This window comes from Trypanosoma brucei, chromosome 10 (genome assembly GCF_000210295.1).
Source record: "Trypanosoma brucei gambiense DAL972 chromosome 10, complete sequence".
Lineage (NCBI taxonomy): Eukaryota > Euglenozoa > Kinetoplastea > Trypanosomatida > Trypanosomatidae > Trypanosoma > Trypanosoma brucei.
In genome coordinates this window covers 3,748,525-3,772,808 of record NC_026743.1, presented here as the reverse complement: position 1 = coordinate 3,772,808, position 24,284 = coordinate 3,748,525, and the positions used below count along the sequence as shown (strand labels likewise).

The window sequence follows — 24,284 nt, the reverse complement described above, 5'->3', positions numbered from 1 at the left end:
TCGCGGTGTCAGTGATACGAGTAACAGCGGAGGTAATGCACGTAGCATTAATTCATCGACTTGCGGTATCCCGCGTTCAGATGGTAATTCCAGTTGAGCACATCATGCACGACAGTGTTTCCAGGCCACAACATTCGTTACAAACTAGCAAACAACGAGGCCTTGCTTGTTGTTCGCGTATTAAGGACGCACACTCAGCCTCAAAGCCGCCCACGAGAAAAAAAAAATAGAGTAATTAAGGGTCCATTGGCATGGCCACAAACAAGTATACAAAGATGCGGGTGTACACACACACACACACAAACTGTGTGAAAAAGAGAAGGAAGCGGGATAGGACATGTGTGCATGTATGCACGTGGATGTGATCAGCTGGTGGTGCATGTTATCACATTCCTCCTGACAAGTGATGTTCAGAGTGAGTATTGAATTGTGTGCATCATGTGTACCTGCTGTGTTCACAGGCAGCGGATTTCCACTTACCTCTCGCACGTGCTTCGTACCGTTAGCCCGTATTACTGACGGGAACGCATAGCGACACTGCTCCCGCTGTGACACGTCATCAGAGATTGTTCACCCATGGAGTACAGTAGCTCACAGTACGCGCACAGCCAGACGGCTACGCGAGCCACCGCCGTAGCGGCGACATGCCTTCTGCACCTCATCACGCGACGCAAAAGTGTCAGCACATCTCGCCGCACCGATTAGACGTCACGCCAAGGACACGGGCGCCATCCTGCCCGGGGCGGCTGCTAGCGGACGAGGATTGCCAGCCTCTGCCTGCACTGTGGTCTCATTTACTAAATTTGGTGTAGTATAGTTCTGTTGACCAGGCATCGTATCATAATCATCAAGGGTCGTTAGGTGGAAGACGCACTGCTAATCACCGACCAGGAACAGACAGAAAGGCCTCGGCATTCGGGAGAGAGAGAGAGTGTGTGTATACATATCTGCATACATTTACGCAGAGACGTGTGTGCATGCATGTGAGTGAGTAGGAAGAAGAGGGTCCAAATAAAAGAAGGGAACAGATGCATTATGCCATCACCAATAAGGAGGAAGGGGTAGAGTCGACAAAAATTCAGATGGTGTTCTTGTAATATTGTAACTCGCTCACGGTGTGTCGGAAAATGTGCAAACAACTTTGTATGTCATCACGCGCTTCGCTGCGGGCCTCAAAACAAAGGAAACAGTCGCGGTGTCAGTGATACGAGTAACAGCGGAGGTAATGCACGTAGCATTAATTCATCGACTTGCGGTATCCCGCGTTCAGATGGTAATTCCAGTTGAGCACATCATGCACGACAGTGTTTCCAGGCCACAACATTCCTTACAAACTAGGTGTCTTTTTTCTTCCTGTCTGTTGTAGAGTGATAAAGCGTTGTTGTAGGTTTGTGTGTATTTTTTTATATTTTTCAGCATTTTTTTTTCCGTCACTTGTTTCTATTGTGAAAATGTGATTTTTAATTTTGATAATTAGTAAGTGCTTGTTTACATTTTTTTGCGTGTTTTGAACATTTATTTTCTGAATGACTCTTTAGTGGTGCTTTGTTCGTTGCGTATTTCGTACGGCATTGACACAGTAAGTCCAATTTGTTTTGCTGACCGAGAACAGTTTCCTTTTTCCATGACTGTTATTATCGCCTGAGTATTCTGATGTAGCTCCTGGCTTACTTTGGTATGCACTCCCTTTTGCATTTTGCTGCTTGCTAACCATGCCTCCAGCATATTGGCAGGGTGCTGTCTGGGGGTGTCTTTCGGTGGGAACGTGTAAGGCTGTAGCGAGCGTGGTGATATTGTCGCGTCCTGCACGTCATTGTTGTACATGCTGTCCAAGGGCTCGGTAGCACTTACAGGACTGCGGTGTTGTTGCTGCTGTTGTTGTGTGGGGTTGGGGGAAGTTACAGTCGCCACCTCGAGCTTTACTGCACCTTGTTGGAGTGCTACGGTCATAGGTGTCATGGCCAGTTGGAGAGCTAATCCATCATTGCTATGTATTGCTGCCGTGCGTTTCTTGTCATCTTCTGTCGCGGGTAGTAGCAGCGGGAATACAACAAGACCACGTTTTTGAAGAGAGTCAATGAGTTTCATCATGCTATGCATTTCCTTGTCAACCTTCCGACCACCACTGGCCGGGGTACTCGTACGGGCAGCAGTTTCTCCTGCGCCGCCGATGTGCGGAAGGCGAGTTAACCTTTGGTTGCCACCTTGCTGGTCCCGTATTGAGGGCCCTCGCGGACTTGACATGCTTCGTCCTGAAGCAGCAGCAGGGTGGTAAAGTTCAGCTGCTCTTTTTCTTCTTCTACGTTCGATATTTTCAAGCACGAGCTCGTCATCCGCAGCACAGAGGCCAAGGTGCAGCAAGCTAACATCATCTGCAAGGATGGTGGTGAGGATATGTGACCGTGTGATGCGGAGTGCAGCTGCTTGGTTCCGTTGTATCGTGGCGTCCGTGATAACTGGTTTGACCGACGGGTCTTGCTGCTTTGGATTTGTGCGCACGTTGTCACGCAGTTTCACAAAGTCTGGGGAGACAAGAAGAAGCTGAGGAACTCTCTGGAAGGTACTCATGCCATCAACGAGCCGAACGGTGTGGCAAAACTCACGGGGGTTGGGGCGGTAGGTTGGTGGAACACATCCGTATTCTTGTAGTACCGACACCATCATCCCCCGGGCATAATCAAAAGCTGTCAGCCCATGTTTATTTGTGCGCAGCATGCTTCGCAAGAACACGGCAGGATATCTAGAGTCACTGTCTACTGTGTCTCCACAGGTCCCCCTCTCGCTGCTCACCGGGAAGTTCGGCGGAACGGTAGACGGCTGGTCGTATTGGTAGCAGGCGAAGAAGCAGTGCGCCGCGGCGAGGAAGTACCGTGCCAATTGTATCTGGTGGTTCTGCACCAGAAGATGCAGAATCGTATCACCGTGTGTGGGCGTGGTGTAGTTAAGTGTGATATGTTCACCTTCGCCAGAGGACCAGTGATTCATTGGGCGCGAGGCCGCGAGGAACATGTGTATCGCGGATGCACTGAGGGGAGCCCGATTGTCCATGAGGTGCAGGAGGGTCTCTATCATTCTCATTGACGGATATGGTGCGTGCAGCAGTAAGGTGGTATGAAGAGCCCAATCACAGAGATAGTACGCGAAGTAACGTGGCTGCTCCCGCACCTCAGGGGTTATCGAGAAAAGCCTCATACCTCTCGAGGGCGAAGTGAAACTAGTTCCGCCCGTTCCCGGCCCCCCTTCCAGTGACAGTCTCCGTTTCGATGGCGATGACTTCGGCTTTCCATCTGCACCGCTACGCCACGAATCGGGTGCTGATGAGGCTGGAGTGACGTTAAACGATTTGCCGGTGCCCGCACTACGGCGCCTCATAGCGCCACCGTGCTGTCTTCCCCGAGATAGCTTCATCGTCGTGTTTGATGATTCTTTTGAGACGGACTGTTTGTGCATGGACACCGGGCGGGCGGCCGCGCCTACACCCCACGTCACTGCCCCAACTGCCTTTCGCTGATGAACAGCAGATATCACATCCCAGCTGTGGAGAGTCCCCTCCTTTGTGGTGTCACCGGCTTCTTGACTATTACCCGCCGCCGTTCCACTGTTGGATCCCTTCAATTGTCCACCCTCGCTTTGCTTCTCACTCGGCGAAGCATCGCCTGCCTTATCTAAGCCCTTGTGGGGGCTTAAGGTGTTTTGGGGCCTTTCGTTACTCCCTAGGAACGCGATGGAAGGTAGACTGATCGAGCGCCGACGAGGCTGAGTTGCATCCTGCTGTGCATTGTGTTCATTTGCAGCATAGTCATCAGGCATGCCAGTATCTGTGTCGATGCGGTCATACCGGTCATAGGTCACATACCGCCCCGCTTCTGGAATGCGTTCAAGGTACTTTAGCACGTTAACGCTCCCTGCAGTCACCGCAATCACTGGAAGGTGGTTCTTTTCCATCAAACAACGCCACTCGAACTTTAGACAGTGGCAAAGATCAGCTGGAAGCATATTTATAAGTGCACTAAGTAGAGCACAGTTGTCAAAGCGCACTGCCAGTTCGAGCACTTCGTGAAAGTGCGAGGCCATCTCCGAAAGAAAACTTTGCCGAACTGCAGGAAGGTTCTTATAGCTTTGTGTGCCAGAGGTAAGATGCACCGGTGCCACAGCACATACAGCTGCTGTAGCAATTTGTTTGATATACTGCTCTGTCCCGTTGATTATCGTTCTCCAGTTTGACGGCTGCTGCAACACACTCCCTCTTGCTATTCTCTCGGTACTTTGTTCCGTGGGCGTGACGCTCGCCAGTGAAGTGCCGGGCAAAAGGTCATCGGGGGACGTCTCTGGAAATGATGGCATTGATTTTAAGAGGTATATGGGAATCGCGGAAGCACATGGTAGTAGTATACTGAGAAGTGTGTTCCACTTACCATTCCTCAATACTTCCTCTTCCAGTCGTCCAACAAACTGGGCATAGAATACGCTGCACCAAAAAGTACTTGAAACCATAGGCTTGATAAGAATACGTTTCATAGCATTAGTGTACAGAACTGCTACACGCAGGGCAACCATGGGGTGCAAGTTAGGGTACACCATTCCCATGAATGACACCCTTATACTACTCGGCAGGTGACGTAGAACTGCAAACAAAGCCTCCATATCTTCTTCGGTGTAATACAAACAATTGCAGAGCGACATCCAACAATTAAATATGCGCAATTCGTTCTGGAGTCCCTCATTGCAAGGGCTACTCATTCGTGCGGGGCTCCTGTCGCCTCCGCTTAGCGTCCCCCACCCTAAGACCTTGGTCGAGCTTTTCGACGGCGAACTAAGCACAACCGTTGTTGTGTCACTCCCCGCTTGTTGGCACCCCTGTATTACAATGTGTCGGACAGCCGGATTACAACTGAGCCGCGCGGCTAGTGTTAGGGCGGTTTGCCCATTGCACTCGTAATGCAGATTGTTGAAACTGAATGTTCGCAGGAGCTGATCCACAACTCCCAGAAGAATCCGAACGCCCGGGATTGTAAGGGGGTCGCGGTAAGGCGTGCTGCCTGATTCAACGGTGGGGTGCGTCTGAGGGGTGTCGTAGAGTAACGCCCCGGCAGAATCTGGTGAGGGTGTAGGAGCATCGGTCTTACCCTCCCATAGGAACAGATTACGCAACCCACATTCCAAAACATACAGATCCGATGCTCGGCGTAGCAGGTACATCAAAAGCGTTTCCCCCGTCTTAGAATTAATGACATCCGTTGAAAGGACATGCGGATATTCAGTTATGAACTTAGCAAGGAGCTGTGGGTTATTTTCCGCACATGCAAAAATGAGCGAGGCGTAGTATTCACTCGACCTTTGACCACGACGCCTACCAACACGTCGCCGTACGTACCCGAAGGACGCAAGAGCTTCACCGGGTTTGCGACGCATAGTCAAGACTAAACTTAGAGAACTGTTCATGGTCGCAGTTTCTGATACCATCGAAGCTGACGGTTCGGTCAGAAAATCTTCAGATTTCCCTCCGTCTGCTTCACTGCTACACTCAGTCTGTGGGTGCTGTTCCCTTTCCTCATCCTCCTCTTCCTCCTCCTCGTCCCTGTTCCCGTCGCTGAATGCCGGTTGAGTGAAACTTTCACCAGTTTCACTCGCAATATCCTCTTCGCCCAGTTCCACATGCTCCTCCAGAAAGACTTGCAAGGCGATACCCTTCCCTGGGGACGAACAAACAGCCATCATCCACGCATCATTCCCTAGGGCGTCAAAATTACCCTGCACGGACACCCCATGCCTCAGAAGGAGCCTCAAAACGGTAACGATGGACCCAATTGCTTCATCGGAGAGTGTATCCGTTGGCTTGGACAGAAGTTCCTGGATCGCCGTTCTCTGAAATGGGTCGGCAATCGGTAGTTCTTTATGGTCCAGCATGTCATGTATGTTAAAAGAGTTGTAATCACAAGCAAGAAAGGCGGTTATCACCTCTATGTTAAGGGTGCGTACAGCAAGTCGAAAGGGTGACAGAAGCCATTTCTGCTCGCTGTCTTCGTCGTCACTCCGTGCCCGGGTTGTTGTAGCATTGGATGTGCTTTCGTCTGAGTGGCCAGCGGGAACAAATAGTGGACTCATGTGGCATTCATTAATGAGGTAAGTACAGACGTTGGCCAATGACAATGTTGCGGCTAACTGAAGCACAGTGTAACCAAATGGTGACGTAAGTTCCTCTGTGAGTTTGTCACCACTAAGACCAGACTGCAAAACCATTTGACGCATGTCCTCCACGCAATCTGTAAGAGTTCCACGGGTTCGAACCATGTTTACAAGGTCGCGGCACAGGGGCCGCATGTTCATGAGCTTTTGCTTTGACTCTTCAACCTGCTCCTTGTCCACGTTCTCCGTCAACTCATGAGAGTAGAACAGTTTTCTGATAAAAAGAACTGCATCGATCGGAGCGACGTGCACGCCCCCAAACATGTGAAGAAAGCTGATAATGGAGTCTGTGTATTGCATTGACCAGTGACTCTGTGCTTTCCGTAGGGTCTCAAACGAGATTACATCTAGCATGGCATACAGTTCGTCAATGGCAAACCCTTGCTTCAGAAACTGTATAGTCTTCCGCGTGGTGGGGTTCCGATATCCCTTTGCAAGCAACATTCTCACAAACATACTGCACCGTCTTGGTGCTATTCGGGTCATCTTCGAACGGGCTAAATGCTCATTTGCCACAACCCACCTGGAACGTGAGTCTTCGGTCCTGACGTCCCTTGCGACGGCGCTTGTTGAGCCACGACTCCTTCCTACGCCATACATGCTGGATATGCTGAGCCGGAAAGACATTCTCTGCTTCCTGAAGGAGGGCACAACACGAACACGGCGGCCACGCCTCTTGCTGTGACGTTTATTGACATGGAGGGCCACACGTGGCCTTCGGACTTCCTCCGAATTGGGATAGTCTTCACTTAAATCCATCTCCGCACGTTTCGCATTGTAATGATCAAAGAATCTTTTTCGAAAGTCTTCCGTTGCAACATAATTGGGTGAGGAAAGAAGAAATAGTGTCACGTTATCGAGTCCCTCTACGTCACTTTCTGAGATCGCCACACACGTCCCACTCACAATAGCACCTCCGGGGTTTGCCAAGTAATCGGGCACAAGCGATGCAATAAGTTGTGCGGCCTCTTCCTGATGCGCGTGGATGGCCGCGAGAAGTGGTGTGTGTCCCTGGCGGTTGACTGCCAGGACATTTGCAGGACTGGGGCGCTTCGAGAAATCATGGTTTTTGTGGATTCGAGCCACCTCCTCCTCACTGAACTGAGACATAATATACTCGATGACAGAGAGCATTCCCTTCCGCGCTGCGGCGTGTAGAACCGTATCCCCCGATTTGTCAATGGCGTTAATATCCAATACCTCATGACCCCGTCGCAGCTTGTTCTTCGCGTACTCAACTATATCGAGTGCAACCTTTTCGTGACCACTCTCGACCGCTAAGTGTAACGGAGTTGCGAAGCTTGCTTTGTTCTGTACATTCAACTGCGCACCCCCTGCGATGAGGGCACGCACCACCGCCAACTGTCCATTCTCGCAAGCCAAGTGCAAAGCGGTGCATTGGGTTCGGGGGTCCATCGCATCCACATCCAGCATTGCCAGAGGACCTTCATCACCCAGCTCATCCCCGCCTGGGCGCCGTGCAGCGGGTGCACCAAGGCGCTTTCGCAACGCAGCCCGGTAAGCATTCGCACTTGGCGCGGTTTTGTTCGCTGTTGATTCACAATACCGAAGAAGCTCCAATGCCACTTCCTGACTCTCGAACATTACAGCCAAAAAAAGAGGTGTTGGTCCATCTAGTGTAACATTGGGGTCAGCACCGTTTTCAAGCAACGGACGCACCAGGGCACTGATGTTTTTCAGTGCACACCAGCAAAGTGGAGGGGCTGAACCGGCTTGATTGACCGCAACGGGTGAGTGGAAGTCTGGGGTGTCCAAAAGCGCTAACGCAATCTCTTCACTACCGCCCGCGCAGGCGAGCTCTAGACAATTTGATCTCGTGACGCGATCGAACAAGAATGGCGAGGCACCCAATGCAAGCAGCCGCTTTGCGATGTCGGTGTAGCCGACGCGAGAGGAAATCACCAGTGCCGTTTCACCACCGCAAGAAAAGACGTTAAGGGCATGCCGCAAGTACTCTTTGCCAAGCGCGCGGTTGAGGTAAAAAAGTAACAGATGTGCGCAGTTGGTATGTCCTTCGAGAAGTGCGCAGTGAAGTGGTGTATAATGGAAGTATTGTAATGTGCTTGCGGACGTTATTTTGTTGGCACTATTAGCGGGTATTATGGCAAAGCGTCTATTTAACTTCGGCTGCGAATCTTGCGGAGCCGCCGGTGCTTTGATTGAAAACAGGGCGACCACCTCATGTATTGCCATTCGTTGGAGAAGAACATACAACACCTCTTCGTATCCCAGTGTTGAACATGCAAGTACTGCCATGCGCCGTTGTTGCAACATTATGTGATTACTCGTTTCAAAGTCCAACAACGGGTGGATGACGATCTGATAGGCGGCGATGCGTTGTCGCATGGCAAGCGCGGCACACAGTGGGGCTAACATCGCATCTTCAGGGATGATTGTTATACCACTCGCTACTTTTTCTGATTCGTCACTGCGGCGCCTTAACAGTACTGGAGGAAAGAACAGGAGGTCTTCATTGGGGGTCGGGTTATTGAGTAGTGCCCGTATCGACGAAGTCCTCACTCTCAGCGCTGTCCCAAGCGATATGCTTTCCCTACCACCTTTCATCAGTTCTTCGTCGTCAAAGGCGTCACTGCACGAACCCCTTTCTGCTCCCGTTAGAAGTCTTACCATCGCGCACTGCATCATATCTTCGTCGAACAATAGCGCATCTTTGGTAATGCCCATTCCCGGGATTAATTCAACCTCTTCTGAGCCCCCCAGGGGTTTAATATCCTGCAACGAGCTGCTGCGGGTGGTCGACTCGATTTCTACTGCGCCAGGTTCCAACAACTCCATGTGATGCGAAAGTAGTAAGTGTCTGTCAAAAACGAAACGGACGACCGTCGAATCACTCTGATTCACACCTTGGAGGATCGACTTCATTTCCTCGGAAACCTGCAAGCTCACCGCTGGTCGGAGTCCCGTTGCTGAAGGAAGTGCTGTGAAAATTGTCCCAAGACTTACCCCATTAACAGTGTAGGATGCTGATCGTGTTGTCATGTCAACGTGACACCCAATAACAATTGATTGCGACTTGTATACCGGTACACCTGCCAACCTAAAGACGTTGCGAATTACACGAGGTATGTCGTCAGAATCGTCCTCTTCGGTCGCGCTCTCTTCATTTCCTTCTCCAACTAATTTCACAAAAGGGACGACGGTCTCACTTGGCTGTCGGGGTTTTTCCAAGGAAAAGCCTTCGGAACTGAAGGTTCCTAATCCGGAATACACCCACGATGTTCTGCTCTCTCCAAAGGAGATGGCATCATCCGATACAGAACCATTCTCATCCGCGCCATCGGGAGTCCGGTTCCAGCTTTGAAAGTACATCCGAATCAATGAAGCCGATTGCATTTCTCCACCATCATTAGCTACCTCGATGGTGTTGGTGCACCCCACTGCGTGTTTCATGGGTCGCAGAATAACTTCCTCTGTGAGCTCGTCCAACCTATGTCTGTGTACGACGTCGAACGAGATACCTATAGAAGAGGTGTCACTGCCAAGCGGCTGGTTTGAAGAGTAACCGTCAGCAGCCGCCACGCACTCCTCAGAACACCAACCAACGTAAGTCGTACACCGCTGTTGAGAAGGTAGACCTTCGCTTGTCGCATTTTCCGAGGCTGCGGCTGTGTACTCAAACGGTGAAGGGCTCAGGGGCACATCGTTAATCAAGAAGAATAACGAGATGTGCACTTCATAGTAAAACCGAGTGCCATGTGAGTCTATTAAAGTTTGCATCTGATCTCGTTGCATCCGCACATCCTGTGGCTCGTTAGGGACGTGCTCATTCCACTTGGTCATCCGCCGTGCTGGGAGCCGCACCACGTGCGCATTGACTGTAGACGTGTCCCCAACAAGAAGCAGATGTGCTCCAGTTGTCTCAAGAGGTGTGTAACCCCACGGATCTACACGACGTAACATCGGTGTGCTGGTAGCAGGGAGAACGGCGCACTTTGGGGCGGACATCGGCAGGCGATCAAATTTCCTTCTCGAAAGCAGTGACGAGAACGTTGGGTCCCCGGAAGTAAGTTTGTTCAGAAGGGAGGGAGTAAAACTGACGCTGAGACTGACGTCCATCCCGTGCCCCCTTTCCCACCCCTCTGCTGCACTGTCCCTCCCTCCTCTACTCGCACTGCTGCGAGGTTTTGGGGTTGATGTATTCCTTTTCCATAGGAGACGGTTATTTAAGAAGTGTCGCAGACTGGCGCCCAACCCGCCGGTGAGAAGCGAGCTGTCCCACTCCTCCCATTTTTGTGTCAGGGTGATTTGTGCCATTTCGATAACATCTTCTTCTGCGCCCTCCGTACTTAGGTGATCACGACTGCTGCGTGACAGCGAGCTTAGATATTTCTTTACATTGTTCGTTGTTTCGTGTACGTACGTCTTATAGTAGTTACACTTGTTGTTGGGATTTAAGAATAGCCAGACATTGAGGGCATTAGTGTTGTAGAACCCAACTGATATAATACGCCGTATAACTTCCACCTGCGCGGTTATCACAGCAGAGAAAAGAATAATGGCTTCTTCATCCTTGTCCCGAAGAGCGCGCGTGCACGTCGCTGAGGTGGAAAGAACGAGCGACGCAAAGGCATCAATACGACCTTCAGAAACGGACTCCAAAACGACGTGTGATATATCCGGAAGGGGTTGGGCACGCCGCGACTGCGGGTACGCATCGCAGACCTTCGCGAGCCGGACTGTAGTTGTCACGAGGTGCTCGCGCGGCACAAGCTCTACTAATTGGGCCATTGTCAGGGGATCCACCACTGTGTTAATATACCACTGGACAAATTTGTCACCAATGATATTACCCTTTTCAATTTTTAGCGCCAGTACGCGGACGGAGAAGGGTAGTATAATTTCCTTCCGTAAACGTGAGTGGACATCTGACGCTAAGAGCGGTGGCACAAAGCGAAGTTCCTGTTCTTTTCTGATCAGTGGTTGCAGTGCACGCATGCGCATTAGTGTAACTGCTTTACCCCCACCAGCGGCGGCGGCGTCCCTATATATTTCCTCAATTTTCGTATCTTCGGGGCTCAACAATTTACTTCGACGGCTGGTGTCCTCGTCCGCCCCGCGCACATTGTAAGCGCGTTCTTCTGACTCGACTGTGGTCAACAGCTGCACTAACTGCGTGTGGCGCGAAGTCAAAAATTCTAGCTCCTTCGAATATCGTTTGATGGGCGTCCTCCGCTTTGACTCCCGCAATCTCCGGTGAAATTTGTCTTTCTTGTGCATGTTGTAATCCTCATCAATTCCCGTTCCACGTTCGAGGCTCTCGTAATACTCGCGCAACATTGACTCATCACGGCGCAGCACACTTATGCGGTCGTTAAGCCGACAGAGTAGCCAACTAAGTATTTCATTTGCTTGCTTCAGCACCCCCTGGTAGTGCACTAACTCATCCTGTATGAGGGCCAATTGCCTTTTTGAGAATCCCTTTCCACCTTTCTTTTTCAGCCATGAGTCCGGTCTGCTTTGTACAAGATCCCTGATGCCATTAAGGTGAAGTTCTAATTCCTCATCGCTGCAGCTGAGCACATCTAGCTCACCCAGCGAGATAATATGGGGCTCCGAATCCAACACCGGTGAACTACCGTCTTGCTTCCCCTTCTCCTGTGAGGAGCAACTGACCCTGGCATCCCACAGCAGTGTCACAGGGGGTCGGAGTGCGGCAGCATTTGTCATAGGTTTGGGTGAGAAACCGCAGCTGGAATTGTGAATGAGTGAGGTGGAATGGTGAAGTGATCTATGTTTCTTCCCTTTTCTCTCCGTTTACTCCCACCCCAGCGTCTATCTAGTTTTGTACTTGTTATGTGGTTACTAACGTATTTATGCGGTTAGGTGCGAAGGGCTGCGGGGCTCCTGTGACAAAGAACAAAGCAGCCCTGCACTTCGTTACAGCACTTTCCTCGCTATTGCACTGTTCTGTATGCCTACTACTGTCAACCAGATACACACAAGCACACGAATTAAAAAGGTAAAATGAGTGGGAGAAAGACGGAAGTAAAACAAAAGACAGTAGGACGGTCTGCACTCAGTGCAGCCACAGGCTTCGTTCTGCCTTAAACCAGAACATTTGAGTCGTCACCACGCAGTAATGCGAGATATTCCAAACTCGTCATCCCTTAATGCGCTCCCAGAGACATCACGGGTCTCCGCCAGTGGAACACGGAAGGAAAAGAAAGTACGGATAGGGTGTGGTGTCATAGAAGTGCCCCTCCCCACACACACACTGCGGCAAACAATCCCCCACCTTCTCTTTAAGTAAACAGGCAAAAACGGGGCAGACGTAGAGGCAACAGAAATAGTGAGGGCGTAACAGCGACAGTGAAGGTAGGAAAGGAGCAAGAGGAAACGACGGGTTACCGTCGGAGTTATATTATATGAGAGCTGCCACGTTTCCCCGCCTCCGCGAGGTTGCAACTAACAGCGGCACTAACAAAAACCCTTCAGAACCATATCTTTCTTCGCAACCCCCGTCAGTTTCCCCCCTTTCTTGAGATATGTGCAGACATGAAGGGCTCGTACACCGCCCTTTCTTTTCCCCTCCCGTTTTTGCATTCGCTCATCCATCTCTATTTTCACCCATGACTATTTCGTCTTTGTTTGTTCTCCGGATTACTCCTTCTCCCCTCAAACACAACAGAGAAAAAAGGGAAAGGAAACGCTAGTTGGGCGTTTGCTGCGTAATCTCCATCACTGATTGAGAGAGTGCCATAACCTTTTTTTTCCAGTGCGACACGTGCTCAGCCAGCTCCTTTACCTCCTGCAGGCTCAAAACTCGCGGCTCCACCCACGTAATATGCACTTCCTCCGAAAGGCCGTCGATCTTGCCGATGATAATTCCCTGGGCCAGCGCCGCAAGAAGAAGTGGTTCCACACGCTTTAGGGGCACTGCGCACCGCCGTGCAATCAGGTCAAAGGCGAAGGTTCGTTCATTGAATGGTGTGTAGAAGACAAGATGCAGAAGCGCCATCAGTCGCACTTTGTGCACGACAGATGCGAGTGCACGAGTCAGTACGGGGTTCGACTCAATGTGGCTGCGGTGCGTCTCAGCATACTGCTCGAATTCCTCAACCTTCCCGTCGTTGCAGATACGAAGCCACTCGAGGATCCAGAGGTGCTCAGCGCTCGCGGCTAACCGTTCGGTAAAACACTGATAATTGAGAAACTTCCCAAAGTTGTGTATTTCCTCCGACAGAAGCGCTGCTATGGCTGTATCATAGGCAAGTGTCATCATATCACTCTCAAGAATGGCCATCTCAGCGCGCTCCGCACTCTTTACGGTTTCGAAAGCGTTCTTGTAGTATTGTGTATACTGCCGCCGCATCTTGTAATCCTTTCCCCTGGCTTGACAGTGAAGCGCCGTGAGGACAGGGTCCACTTCATGCATCTGCTTCGAGTGAATAAAATTTTCCACAGAATCAAGAATGTTGTGTGCTTCTTGCGCAGCCGCCTCCAGCGGAATGATATGATCACAGCCGTTCTGCCTATCGAGGAGCAAAAGCGCACGGATACAGCGGGCCGCATTCCCCCCCTGTTCAGAGGGGTTTATTGATAATGAAGTTACTGCGTTATCAACGAGTTCTAGCGCCATTTGCAATGAAACATTTGGACTAAAACAGACTGTATGCAGTAACTTTACGTACGCTACAGGCGACATTTCCATGCGTACTGTTCTCAGCACATTTTCATGCAGTTCGTAAGCTGATTTGAGAACGATGGGATCGTGCACGGCCTGCAGCAGGCTGTCTGTCATTTCACACCACTGAGCGCCAGCTAATTCTTCTCTCGCCCGCTCCAATATTTCCGCCGTCCCATAGCTTCCCGCCTGCCTGAGGGTAATAATAATCCCATCCAGGTACTGCAGCGTCCGCTCCTCCATATTTGTCGTGGACTTTTGCGCTATATGGGCCTGCAAAACAAGTGTCGTCGTGCTCTCTGCTCCTCCGTTTTTTTTTTTGTTGAAGCACTTCTCTCGGTTTTTCCTTCTCTACCTTCCCCCTTCAGTTGGTTCAGGCACCGAGTACTTAGTTATCAAATTTCTCCTTTTTTTTCTTTCTGATTGTGACCGCCCTTTCTCCCTTTTGCTTTGTTTCTTCTCTCTTTCGACGAAATCCACACACGCAGCCAAACATAATGTTAAGTAAACAAATTGAAGGTGTGAAGAGCGAGTAGTGACACGCAACGTTAGCGTCAGCGGGGACGCAACCCGCACGGAACCCACACGAGCAAAAATGTACCACTCACACTTCAAACTTGTTTGCCCTCCTTTCTTTCTTCCCCTGATCGACAGAAGTTACATTTTCTCCTTTTTCATATTAGCACCAATCACGCTGAAGGCGCACACCCCACCGCCCCACTAGTTTTAACCCAATCACATGGCAAAAGAAGGAAGGAGCTGGAAAAACAAAAAGCCAAATATGGTAAACAGCACCATAAATCAATATAAAAAAAACCAATACATATATTTATCGCATAAACGTTTAACTATACAAACGTAACATATTCCGTTAAAATTTCCGGTAAATTGAACAACGTGGTGATTCCACTCGACTAATTGCCTGCGACCAGCCTTATACTCGCCTGGACGAGAAACCAAGTGGCCACCCCAGCCTCACGAAGACTGAGTTGTTAATTAACTTTGTCCTGTCTGGGACGCAGCGACCAAATGTTGCTGCCCTGCAGCCCTTTTATTTTTTTTCTTTGCTGTGATGGGGAGCAACGGAAAAGAAAAAGGGGAATGAAGAAAATAAACAAGTCTATGTCAAAAACAAAAAAAAGATGAAAGCATAACAAAATAAAATTAGGCGGTTGACTCCCATAGAGTCTTTATGCTTACAAGAAGGGAGGAAAATCCTTACACCCAGTTGGAAAGGCTGTTGAGCTTTCCAGAAGGACGTTTGTAAGGAAACGCTAGGAAACAGCAATGCCGCTACGATCCAAACCCAAAAGCACAAACGCGTGGAGTACGCAGAGTGCATTTGTGGATTAAAGGGACGTAAAAGTTGCTGCTTCCACAAAAGCGAAGCAGACTGAACCAAAAATTATCCGCAGATGCTGTCGCTCCGCCTATGCTTCAAAAGTCCAAACACCTTAGTGGGGAAGCTGACTTCGCATTGCGCTCTATTCACCTACTACACATGAGGGTGGATGATGTTGACAATTCTCGTGCCGTACGACAGTACAGAGCTGCAGTCCAACTTAAAATTTGTCGTTCGGTTCCCAAAAACTAAATATCGACCACTTCCCCCCTCAGCTATTTCACGGCTGCGCGTCGCTACCGAACCCGTAATTTGTGAGAAACTTCTGCGTTGCCTCTATGAAGAACCACATGAGCACCACCTGCGGGACACAGCGCATTATCTCTACGCTCGCCCCACCGTATAACCCTCGGATGCCCTCGTAGCGGTATACATGCCACAAACATTCGCGAACGCCCCGGTGCACAATTCCACTCTTTCCTTGACCAGACATGCCAATCCGCCGCTTTGCCACGTCGAGGGGGAAACAGACTGCAATAGACGCCACGGCAGCGGTCGCCCCGCCAATGGTTGTGGATATAGCATTCTTATAAGATGGATGATCTTTAAGGAAATCTTTCTCCATCAGCTTATACTTGATCGTTTCGTAAGTAGCAAAGTTGATAAGAATGTCCGGCACTCGCTGCAGCAGGGATGCCCCGAGCCCACGGTAAAAGTTCTTCATGGAGTTCGTCTCGGCGTGAATGATGCGTATCGTACCCATGATACTTTTGAATTGCTTCTCTCCTGACATAAGGCGCAGGCGAACCACCTCGCCTGGGTACACGGCAACTCCCGCGATAGTAGCAGATATACCCCCCGCACCACACTTCATTAGAAACAACTCGGCGGTCTCCACGTGCCTGCTCGCGTTCCGAATGTCTCCGTCATCCCCTTTGGGTGGCCGCACATATCTTTCAGAGAGGTCTTGGAAAAGGAACTTCAACCTGCTATATGTGACAAACTGCATACCAGAGTACGGCACCCGAATAATCATCGATGTTAAATTCCCCCTCCAAAAGCCCCTCCACCCTTCATTTCTTTTGATGTGACTGACGAGTTGAAATGTATTGAGATTCCTATGTTCTCCCAGCTGCTGAAGTATGACGATACGTTGAAACGGGGCAAGCAAGGATTTAGCGGCTGCCGAACCCAGTCCTCCTGCCACCACATCCACGAGCGGTGCATGTTTTTTTTCCGCCGCCGAAGACATGAAGAAAATATCAGAATATTACGAATAATAATATTATGGGTGTGTGTACTTGTTATGTCCCTGCAGAATTTTCTCCTTACCTTTCTTCCTAATATCCGCGCTTCTCGGACAGATGCTCTATTGGCTTCCTCGTGCGGGAGCCTTTTTTTTTTCTTTTAAAAAATTCTCTTGTTAAGTATCGTCCCCAGCAATGGGGCACTGCTTTTGGATAGCGATGGCGGCAGAAGCCTCAAGCGGGACAAATAGCACCGACTGGGTGCGGAAAGGACCCTCAGCCGCTTCCACACCTTATGTTCCAAACTATGAATGTCCACGTAACAACACCGACCCCCCTTTTTTTTGCTTTATCTTGTTGCCTAAGGGATGTGAAAAAAAATTGGGAAGGATACTTTAGGTAACCTTGAAGAACAATGAAATACTTAAACAAGGTTGCCTTCATACGTTGGGCGAAACGCGATTTCTTTCTTCCTCTTCCTCTCCCCCAAAATGTAACACCAAAAAAACGACGGCAGAATCACCGCATCGCAAACAGCAGCGATTTCACCGTTAACTAAGGTTCTGTATACCCTTGCTCATGACATAGTGTCTGCGTTATATAGGCATCTCACACCAGGTCAGGTAACTGTATATACTCTTACCTTTACTTTATTTTCCCTCCCTCGCAGTGCATGACCCTCCAGTTTTACCCAATTAACCTCGGCCAGAAAACACGCCTACACGAAACTGGTATGCCAAGCATCAACCGCTATAAGGGAAGAGGCACAACCCCACTCGACAGTAACTTAGCACCGCTTTTGAGATGCGCTGAACACTGCTGAAAGTCTGGTGTGACTGTACCTTAAGCCGCCATGGACAGGTCGCTCTCTCTCTTTTTCACCCTACGGGTTCCGCGGGTGCAGCAATCAACATCGCACGCTCTTCCCTTGTTGAAGCACCTTGAATGGCACAGAATGGTGAAAGGTAGAAGAGAGGCGCCGTTGGAGAGTGAAATTGAACTTACAAAACAAGTACAGCTCAAAAGCGGATACAAGATCCGCAGCATATGCTCAACAAAGGTCCGGTATTCCCCTCTACCCCACTAGTTCCACCAACCTGCTACAGGAGGTAGTAAAGCACACTAAAAGAAAGAGAGTGACATCCACACACACGCACAATGGAGGTGAAAGAGGGTTATGGGAGCGAAACGAACTGAAGCTACCTCTGACACGAAACGTGTGACGAGTCACGTCCTCCTGAGTTGCCACATGGGGCACTCGCATTTTCTATTTTGACATGACATGGCAACCCCAAGCCCGTCTTCCACCCCTCCTCATTAGACCAGCCACCCATATGTTATTATCGTAACCAGACGGGTGTTTCCCTTCCGGAGTCTTCCCCCTCAACCACCTCGTCTGGTATTGTCGAGACGTCATCACCTGCCGATGGCGATTTGTCAGGAGCCCGTTCCTCTTCCTGGTTGGACATGCGACCATCCTCCTTGCGGATTGAAGTGGATAGTGGAGAAGAGGCAGACGACCGCTCGGAGGCTCCTGACAAAGCTGATGACGATCGCGCCGACGGTCTTGCTTGCTCCACTGAGGATGGAGATGTCGCCGACGACAGTTGCGATGAGGGGCTGGTGTACTGTTGTGACCGCCCGGTCGACTGCTCGGAAAGCGGTGTCGTGTACCGTTCCGAAGGTTCATCCGCTTCCTGTTTCGCAGGCTTGTGACCCTTTTGGTTTGGTGTGGTATGAATGTTGCTGTTGGAGCTCTTATCCATACTACCGGTACTTAGGGTACGGCTTTCGTCCGCTTCACCTGAACTGCTGGTGACGGAGCCGGGAGCTTCGCAATTATGGATTTCCGATCCACCGTTACCAACGGCTGATTTGACCTCCCTTTCTGTTTCTTTTTCGGGCTTGCGCTCCTTCGCTGCATCCTTCGAGCCTGATTTTGCTCCATTGTCCTGTGGAATGTTCTTCACCGCGGTTCGACTATGCGTGCTTTCTTCAACGGTTGACGTCGTGCTCTCATTCTTGTAGGATGTAATGAACGTTGGTGGCACCTTCCTTACAGATGGCAGTAAGGTCCGATCCGCTCCCCCCAATCCTTTCCCTTTCTTGGGAGACCCCTGCCGTCCGGTGGCATCCCTCCCAGGGCTCCACGAATCGGATGAATGCCACGTGTTGAGGGGGTTCGAGGATCCTGTGGCATCGCTTAGCATCGGCAGCCTCGACCTTCGGATAGAAGCACCTGGTGCCCCAAGGAATGCCTTCGACGGGGACTGACCTGCCGCAAAATGCCGACTGCCATCAGGGCTTGACGAATGCTCGTAGCTCACCATCCGCCCACCTACCCCCTCCATGTTGCTTATACTACGTCTCCGAATCTTTGGATCGTTGGGGAACAACACGCTAACCTTTTCTACAAGTTCCGCGATTCGCGCGTCCATTCGACTTACCCTACTCGCTAGTTTCTCCGCCTCAGCATCAAGCTTCGCCTTTCCCGGGAACTTGACACCACTCAAGTCTTCGTCATTGTTCATTTCAGCCGTAACTGTCAAGGGTACCTGAGAACCCCCAGCAATTATGATGGCAGTATTGAGTCTATGAATAAGTTTTCGATTACCTTCAACCATCTTTTGCAACTCACGATATTCCTCAGGCTTCATATCCGTTAATTTTTCCTTCCTCATGTGACTCTCAAGTGACTTAATCTTATCACTAAGTTTTGACGAGGTGCCGCGCGCTGTGCTGATTTTTTCAAGTAGTTCATCCACCTTACCTTGAAGTGTAAGGCGAGCATACATGCCCTCCTTTCGCTGCCGATTGCTTTTATCATCATCATCCGCTGTTCGTTCCTTCACCATCCGTGAAATCACCAGTGATGCGTGCCGCCTTTCGGATGCAACCCTACGCCTCCGCTCTTTGGCCTCGGCAAGCTTTTCTTTTGCGCGTCGCAGCTCCCTATTGGCACTATCCACAAGCAGGTCGATATTTATTTCTCCTGTTTCCCAAATTTGAACAAGCTGCAGCAGGTGCTCGTGCTCTCGCCGTAGAGACTCCACATCCACGTACTTCAAGTTTTGTTCAGACCTCTTAAGCGCGCGCCTAGGGGTTCTTTTTCGAATAAGTGCCTTTATGTTTTGACGAACTCTCATAAGCTCACTTTTTACCCTTGCGATATTTCTCCTTAATGATGTGGGGGAAGTCCCTCCGCTGCGGTTCTGCTCTTCACCTGAGGGTGCTGAGGGCGACTTGTAAGCCTTACGCAACCTCCCTGCGGCGGAGAGACCAGATGCCCCGGCTCTCGCTCTGGCCTCAGGCTTCCCCAGATACACCGTTCGCGGCGAGTAGTGTCTGCTACCGAGCGATTTGTTTCCTGCCCTCAATGGACCACGGTACAGACTAGCATTAGCGGTTTTCCATACGCAAGGACCGCTACCGGCCTCGCCATTCCCGTACTCCTTATTCGTTCCTGTGACTTTGGGTAACAAAGGATGGGGAAAACATCCAGCACAAGAATCCTTCGTCATCGCTTTGTTGCTCATTTCATCCGCACATTCTTCACCCTTGTTCTGCTTCCGTACCTTAAGTCCATCTTTGGTCCCTATTGTTAGTGCTGTTGACACACCACTAGTTGAGCGATAAACAGATTCAACAACCTTTCCACTACCAATCTTTCTTTTTCTACTACCGCCAGAGCCACTAAGACGGGTGGAGAAAGACGTCGACGAATCTTCCTCAGAGCCTTCTTCACCTTCTAAAGATGTCAAAGACTCATTACTACACGACGTGCCTTCACCGCTTCCATCCCTTGACGAAGAAAAATGCTCTCCGTTCCTCCGCCCCACCGAAGAAATGGATTTACGACTCGAAGACAGCTTGCCTGAATATCTATTCCTAGGTTCCGAAGACAGTGAAGAGGCACTAGACATCGAGGATGAAACCGCCTTTTCCTTCTGCTTTTCAGATTCCTTAGTTGACTCTTGAGATGATTCATCTCGTGTTGCAGATGATGGGCGTGATTCCTCCTGCTTTTCAGATTCCTTAGATGACATTTGAGATGATTCATCTCGTGTTGCAGATGATGGGCGTGATTCCTCCTGCTTCTCTGATTCCTTAGTTGACATTTGAGATGATTCATCTCCTGTTGCAGATGATGCGCGTGATTCCTCCTGCTTTTCAGATTCCTTAGTTGGCTCTTGAGATGATTCATCTGGCGATTCCGAATATACGCGTGATTCCTCCTGCTTTTCAGATTCCTTAGATGACATTTGAGATGATTCATCTCGTGTTGCAGATGATGGGCGTGATTCCTCCTGCTTCTCTGATTCCTTAGTTGACATTTGAGATGATTCATCTCCTGTTGCAGATGATGCGCGTGATTCCTCCTGCTTTTCAGATTCCTTAGTTGACATTTGAGATGATTCATCTCGTGTTGCAGATGATGCGCGTGATTCCTCCTGCTTTTCAGATTCCTTAGATGACATTTGAGATGATTCATCTCGTGTTGCAGATGATGGGCGTGATTCCTCCTGCTTCTCTGATTCCTTAGTTGACATTTGAGATGATTCATCTCCTGTTGCAGATGATGCGCGTGATTCCTCCTGCTTTTCAGATTCCTTAGTTGACATTTGAGATGATTCATCTCGTGTTGCAGATGATGCGCGTGATTCCTCCTGCTTTTCAGATTCCTTAGATGACATTTGAGATGATTCATCTCGTGTTGCAGATGATGCGCGTGATTCCTCCTGCTTTTCAGATTCCTTAGATGACATTTGAGATGATTCATCTCGTGTTGCAGATGATGCGCGTGATTCCTCCTGCTTTTCAGATTCCTTAGTTGACATTTGAGATGATTCATCTCGTGTTGCAGATGATGCGCGTGATTCCTCCTGCTTTTCAGATTCCTTAGATGACTCTTGAGATGATTCATCTGGCGATGCAGAAGATGCGCGTGATTCCTCCTGCTTTTCAGATTCCTTAGATGACTCTTGAGATGATTCATCTCGTGTTGCAGATGATGGACGTGAATCCTCCTGCTTTTCAGATTCCTTAGATGGCTCTTGAGATGATTCATCTGGCGATTCAGAAGATACGCGTGATTCCTCCTGCTTTTCAGATTCCTTAGATGACATTTGAGATGATTCATCTCGTGTTGCAGATGATGGGCGTGATTCCTCCTGCTTTTCAGATTCCTTAGTTGACATTTGAGATGATTCATCTCCTGTTGCAGATGATGCGCGTGATTCCTCCTGCTTTTCAGATTCCTTAGTTGGCTCTTGAGATGATTCATCTGGCGATTCCGAATATACGCGTGATTCCTCCTGCTTTTCAGATTCCTTAGATGGCTCTTGAGATGATTCATCTCCTGTTGCAGATGATGCGCGTGATTCCTCCTGCTTTTCAGATTCCTTAGTTGGCTCTTGAGATGATTCATCTGGCGATTCCGAATATACGCGTGATTCCTCCTGCTTTTCAGATTCCTTAGATGGCTCTTGAGATGATTCATCTCGTGTTGCAGATGATGGACGTGAATCCTCCTGCTTTTCAGATTCCTTAGATGGCTCTTGAGATATTTCATCTGGCGATTCCGAATATACGCGTGATTCCTCCTGCTTTTCAGATTCCTTAGATGACATTTGAGATGATTCATCTCGTGTTGCAGATGATGGGCGTGATTCCTCCTGCTTTTCAGATTCCTTAGTTGACATTTGAGATGATTCATCTCCTGTTGCAGATGATGCGCGTGATTCCTCCTGCTTTTCAGATTCCTTAGTTGGCTCTTGAGATATTTCATCTCGTGTTGCAGATGATGGACGTGATTCCTCCTGCTTTTCAGATTCCTTAGTTGACATTTGAGATGATTCATCTCCTGTTGCAGATGATGCGCGTGATTCCTCCTGCTTTTCAGATTCCTTAGATGGCTCTTGAGATGATTCATCTCGTGTTGCAGATGATGGACGTGAATCCTCCTGCTTTTCAGATTCCTTAGATGGCTCTTGAGATATTTCATCTGGCGATTCCGAATATACGCGTGATTCCTCCTGCTTTTCAGATTCCTTAGTTGGCTCTTGAGATATTTCATCTGGCGATTCCGAATATACGCGTGATTCCTCCTGCTTCTCTGATTCCTTAGATGGCTCTTGAGATATTTCATCTCGTGTTGCAGATGATGCGCGTGATTCCTCCTGCTTCTCTGATTCCTTAGATGGCTCTTGAGATATTTCATCTCGTGTTGCAGATGATGCGCGTGATTCCTCCTGCTTCTCTGATTCCTTAGATGGCTCTTGAGATATTTCATCTCGTGTTGCAGATGATGCGCGTGATTCCTCCTGCTTCTCTGATTCCTTAGATGGCTCTTGAGATATTTCATCTCGTGATGCAGATGATGCGCGTGATTCCTCCTGCTTCTCTGATTCCTTAGATGGCTCTTGAGATATTTCATCTCGTGTTGCAGATGATGCGCGTGATTCCTCCTGCTTCTCTGATTCCTTAGATGGCTCTTGAGATATTTCATCTCGTGTTGCAGATGATGCGCGTGATTCCTCCTGCTTTTCAGATTCCTTAGTTGGCTCTTGAGATATTTCATCTCGTGTTGCAGATGATGGACGTGATTCCTCCTGCTTTTCAGATTCCTTAGATGGCTCTTGAGATATTTCATCTCGTGTTGCAGATGATGCGCGTGATTCCTCCTGCTTCTCTGATTCCTTAGTTGGCTCTTGAGATATTTCATCTGGCAATTCCGAATATACGCGTGATTCCTCCTGCTTCTCTGATTCCTTAGTTGGCTCTTGAGATGATTCATCTGGCGATTCCGAATATACGCGTGATTCCTCCTGCTTCTCTGATTCCTTAGATGGCTCTTGAGATATTTCATCTCGTGTTGCAGATGATGCGCGTGATTCCTCCTGCTTCTCTGATTCCTTAGATGGCTCTTGAGATATTTCATCTCGTGTTGCAGATGATGCGCGTGATTCCTCCTGCTTCTCTGAATCCTTAGTTGGCTCTTGAGATATTTCATCTGGCGATTCCGAATATACGCGTGATTCCTCCTGCTTTTCAGATTCCTTAGTTGGCTCTTGAGATATTTCATCTCGTGTTGCAGATGATGCGCGTGATTCCTCCTGCTTCTCTGAATCCTTAGTTGGCTCTTGAGATATTTCATCTGGCGATTCCGAATATACGCGTGATTCCTCCTGCTTTTCAGATTCCTTAGTTGGCTCTTGAGATATTTCATCTGGCGATTCCGAATATACGCGTGATTCCTCCTGCTTCTCTGATTCCTTAGATGGCTCTTGAGATATTTCATCTCGTGTTGCAGATGATGCGCGTGATTCCTCCTGCTTCTCTGATTCCTTAGATGGCTCTTGAGATATTTCATCTGGCGATTCCGAATATACGCGTGATTCCTCCTGCTTTTCAGATTCCTTAGTTGGCTCTTGAGATATTTCATCTCGTGTTGCAGATGATGGACGTGAATCCTCCTGCTTTTCAGATTCCTTAGATGGCTCTTGAGATATTTCATCTCGTGTTGCAGATGATGCGCGTGATTCCTCCTGCTTCTCTGATTCCTTAGATGGCTCTTGAGATATTTCATCTGGCAATTCCGAATATACGCGTGATTCCTCCTGCTTCTCTGATTCCTTAGTTGGCTCTTGAGATGATTCATCTGGCGATTCCGAATATACGCGTGATTCCTCCTGCTTCTCTGATTCCTTAGATGGCTCTTGAGATATTTCATCTCGTGTTGCAGATGATGCGCGTGATTCCTCCTGCTTCTCTGATTCCTTAGATGGCTCTTGAGATATTTCATCTCGTGTTGCAGATGATGCGCGTGATTCCTCCTGCTTCT

The 24,284-nt window shown here is 49.3% G+C and overlaps 4 protein-coding genes across 4 annotated transcripts; all 4 read right to left on the bottom strand.

Annotated features, from left to right (window-relative positions):
* Positions 1-1,515: 1,515 nt before the first annotated feature.
* TbgDal_X19260 (hypothetical protein, conserved) lies at positions 1,516-11,895 on the bottom strand (the record flags this gene model as incomplete). Its single annotated transcript, XM_011780780.1, has 1 exon — positions 1,516-11,895. One exon carries the CDS (start codon positions 11,893-11,895, stop codon positions 1,516-1,518), a length of 10,380 nt encoding a protein of 3,459 aa, XP_011779082.1.
* A 982-nt stretch (positions 11,896-12,877) lies between these two features.
* On the bottom strand, positions 12,878-14,095 carry TbgDal_X19250 (19S proteasome regulatory subunit, putative; the record flags this gene model as incomplete). Its single annotated transcript, XM_011780779.1, has 1 exon — positions 12,878-14,095. The coding sequence occupies one exon, from the start codon at positions 14,093-14,095 to the stop codon at positions 12,878-12,880; it is 1,218 nt and encodes a 405-aa protein (XP_011779081.1).
* A 1,379-nt stretch (positions 14,096-15,474) lies between these two features.
* On the bottom strand, positions 15,475-16,446 carry TbgDal_X19240 (mitochondrial carrier protein, putative; the record flags this gene model as incomplete). Its single annotated transcript, XM_011780778.1, has 1 exon — positions 15,475-16,446. The coding sequence occupies one exon, from the start codon at positions 16,444-16,446 to the stop codon at positions 15,475-15,477; it is 972 nt and encodes a 323-aa protein (XP_011779080.1).
* A 1,335-nt stretch (positions 16,447-17,781) lies between these two features.
* Positions 17,782-24,282, bottom strand: TbgDal_X19230 (hypothetical protein, conserved, (fragment); the record flags this gene model as incomplete). The annotated part of the gene is made up of 1 exon (XM_011780777.1): positions 17,782-24,282. A coding segment is annotated over one exon (6,501 nt), but the record flags the coding sequence as incomplete, so codon positions are not given.
* Positions 24,283-24,284: the final 2 nt, after the last annotated feature.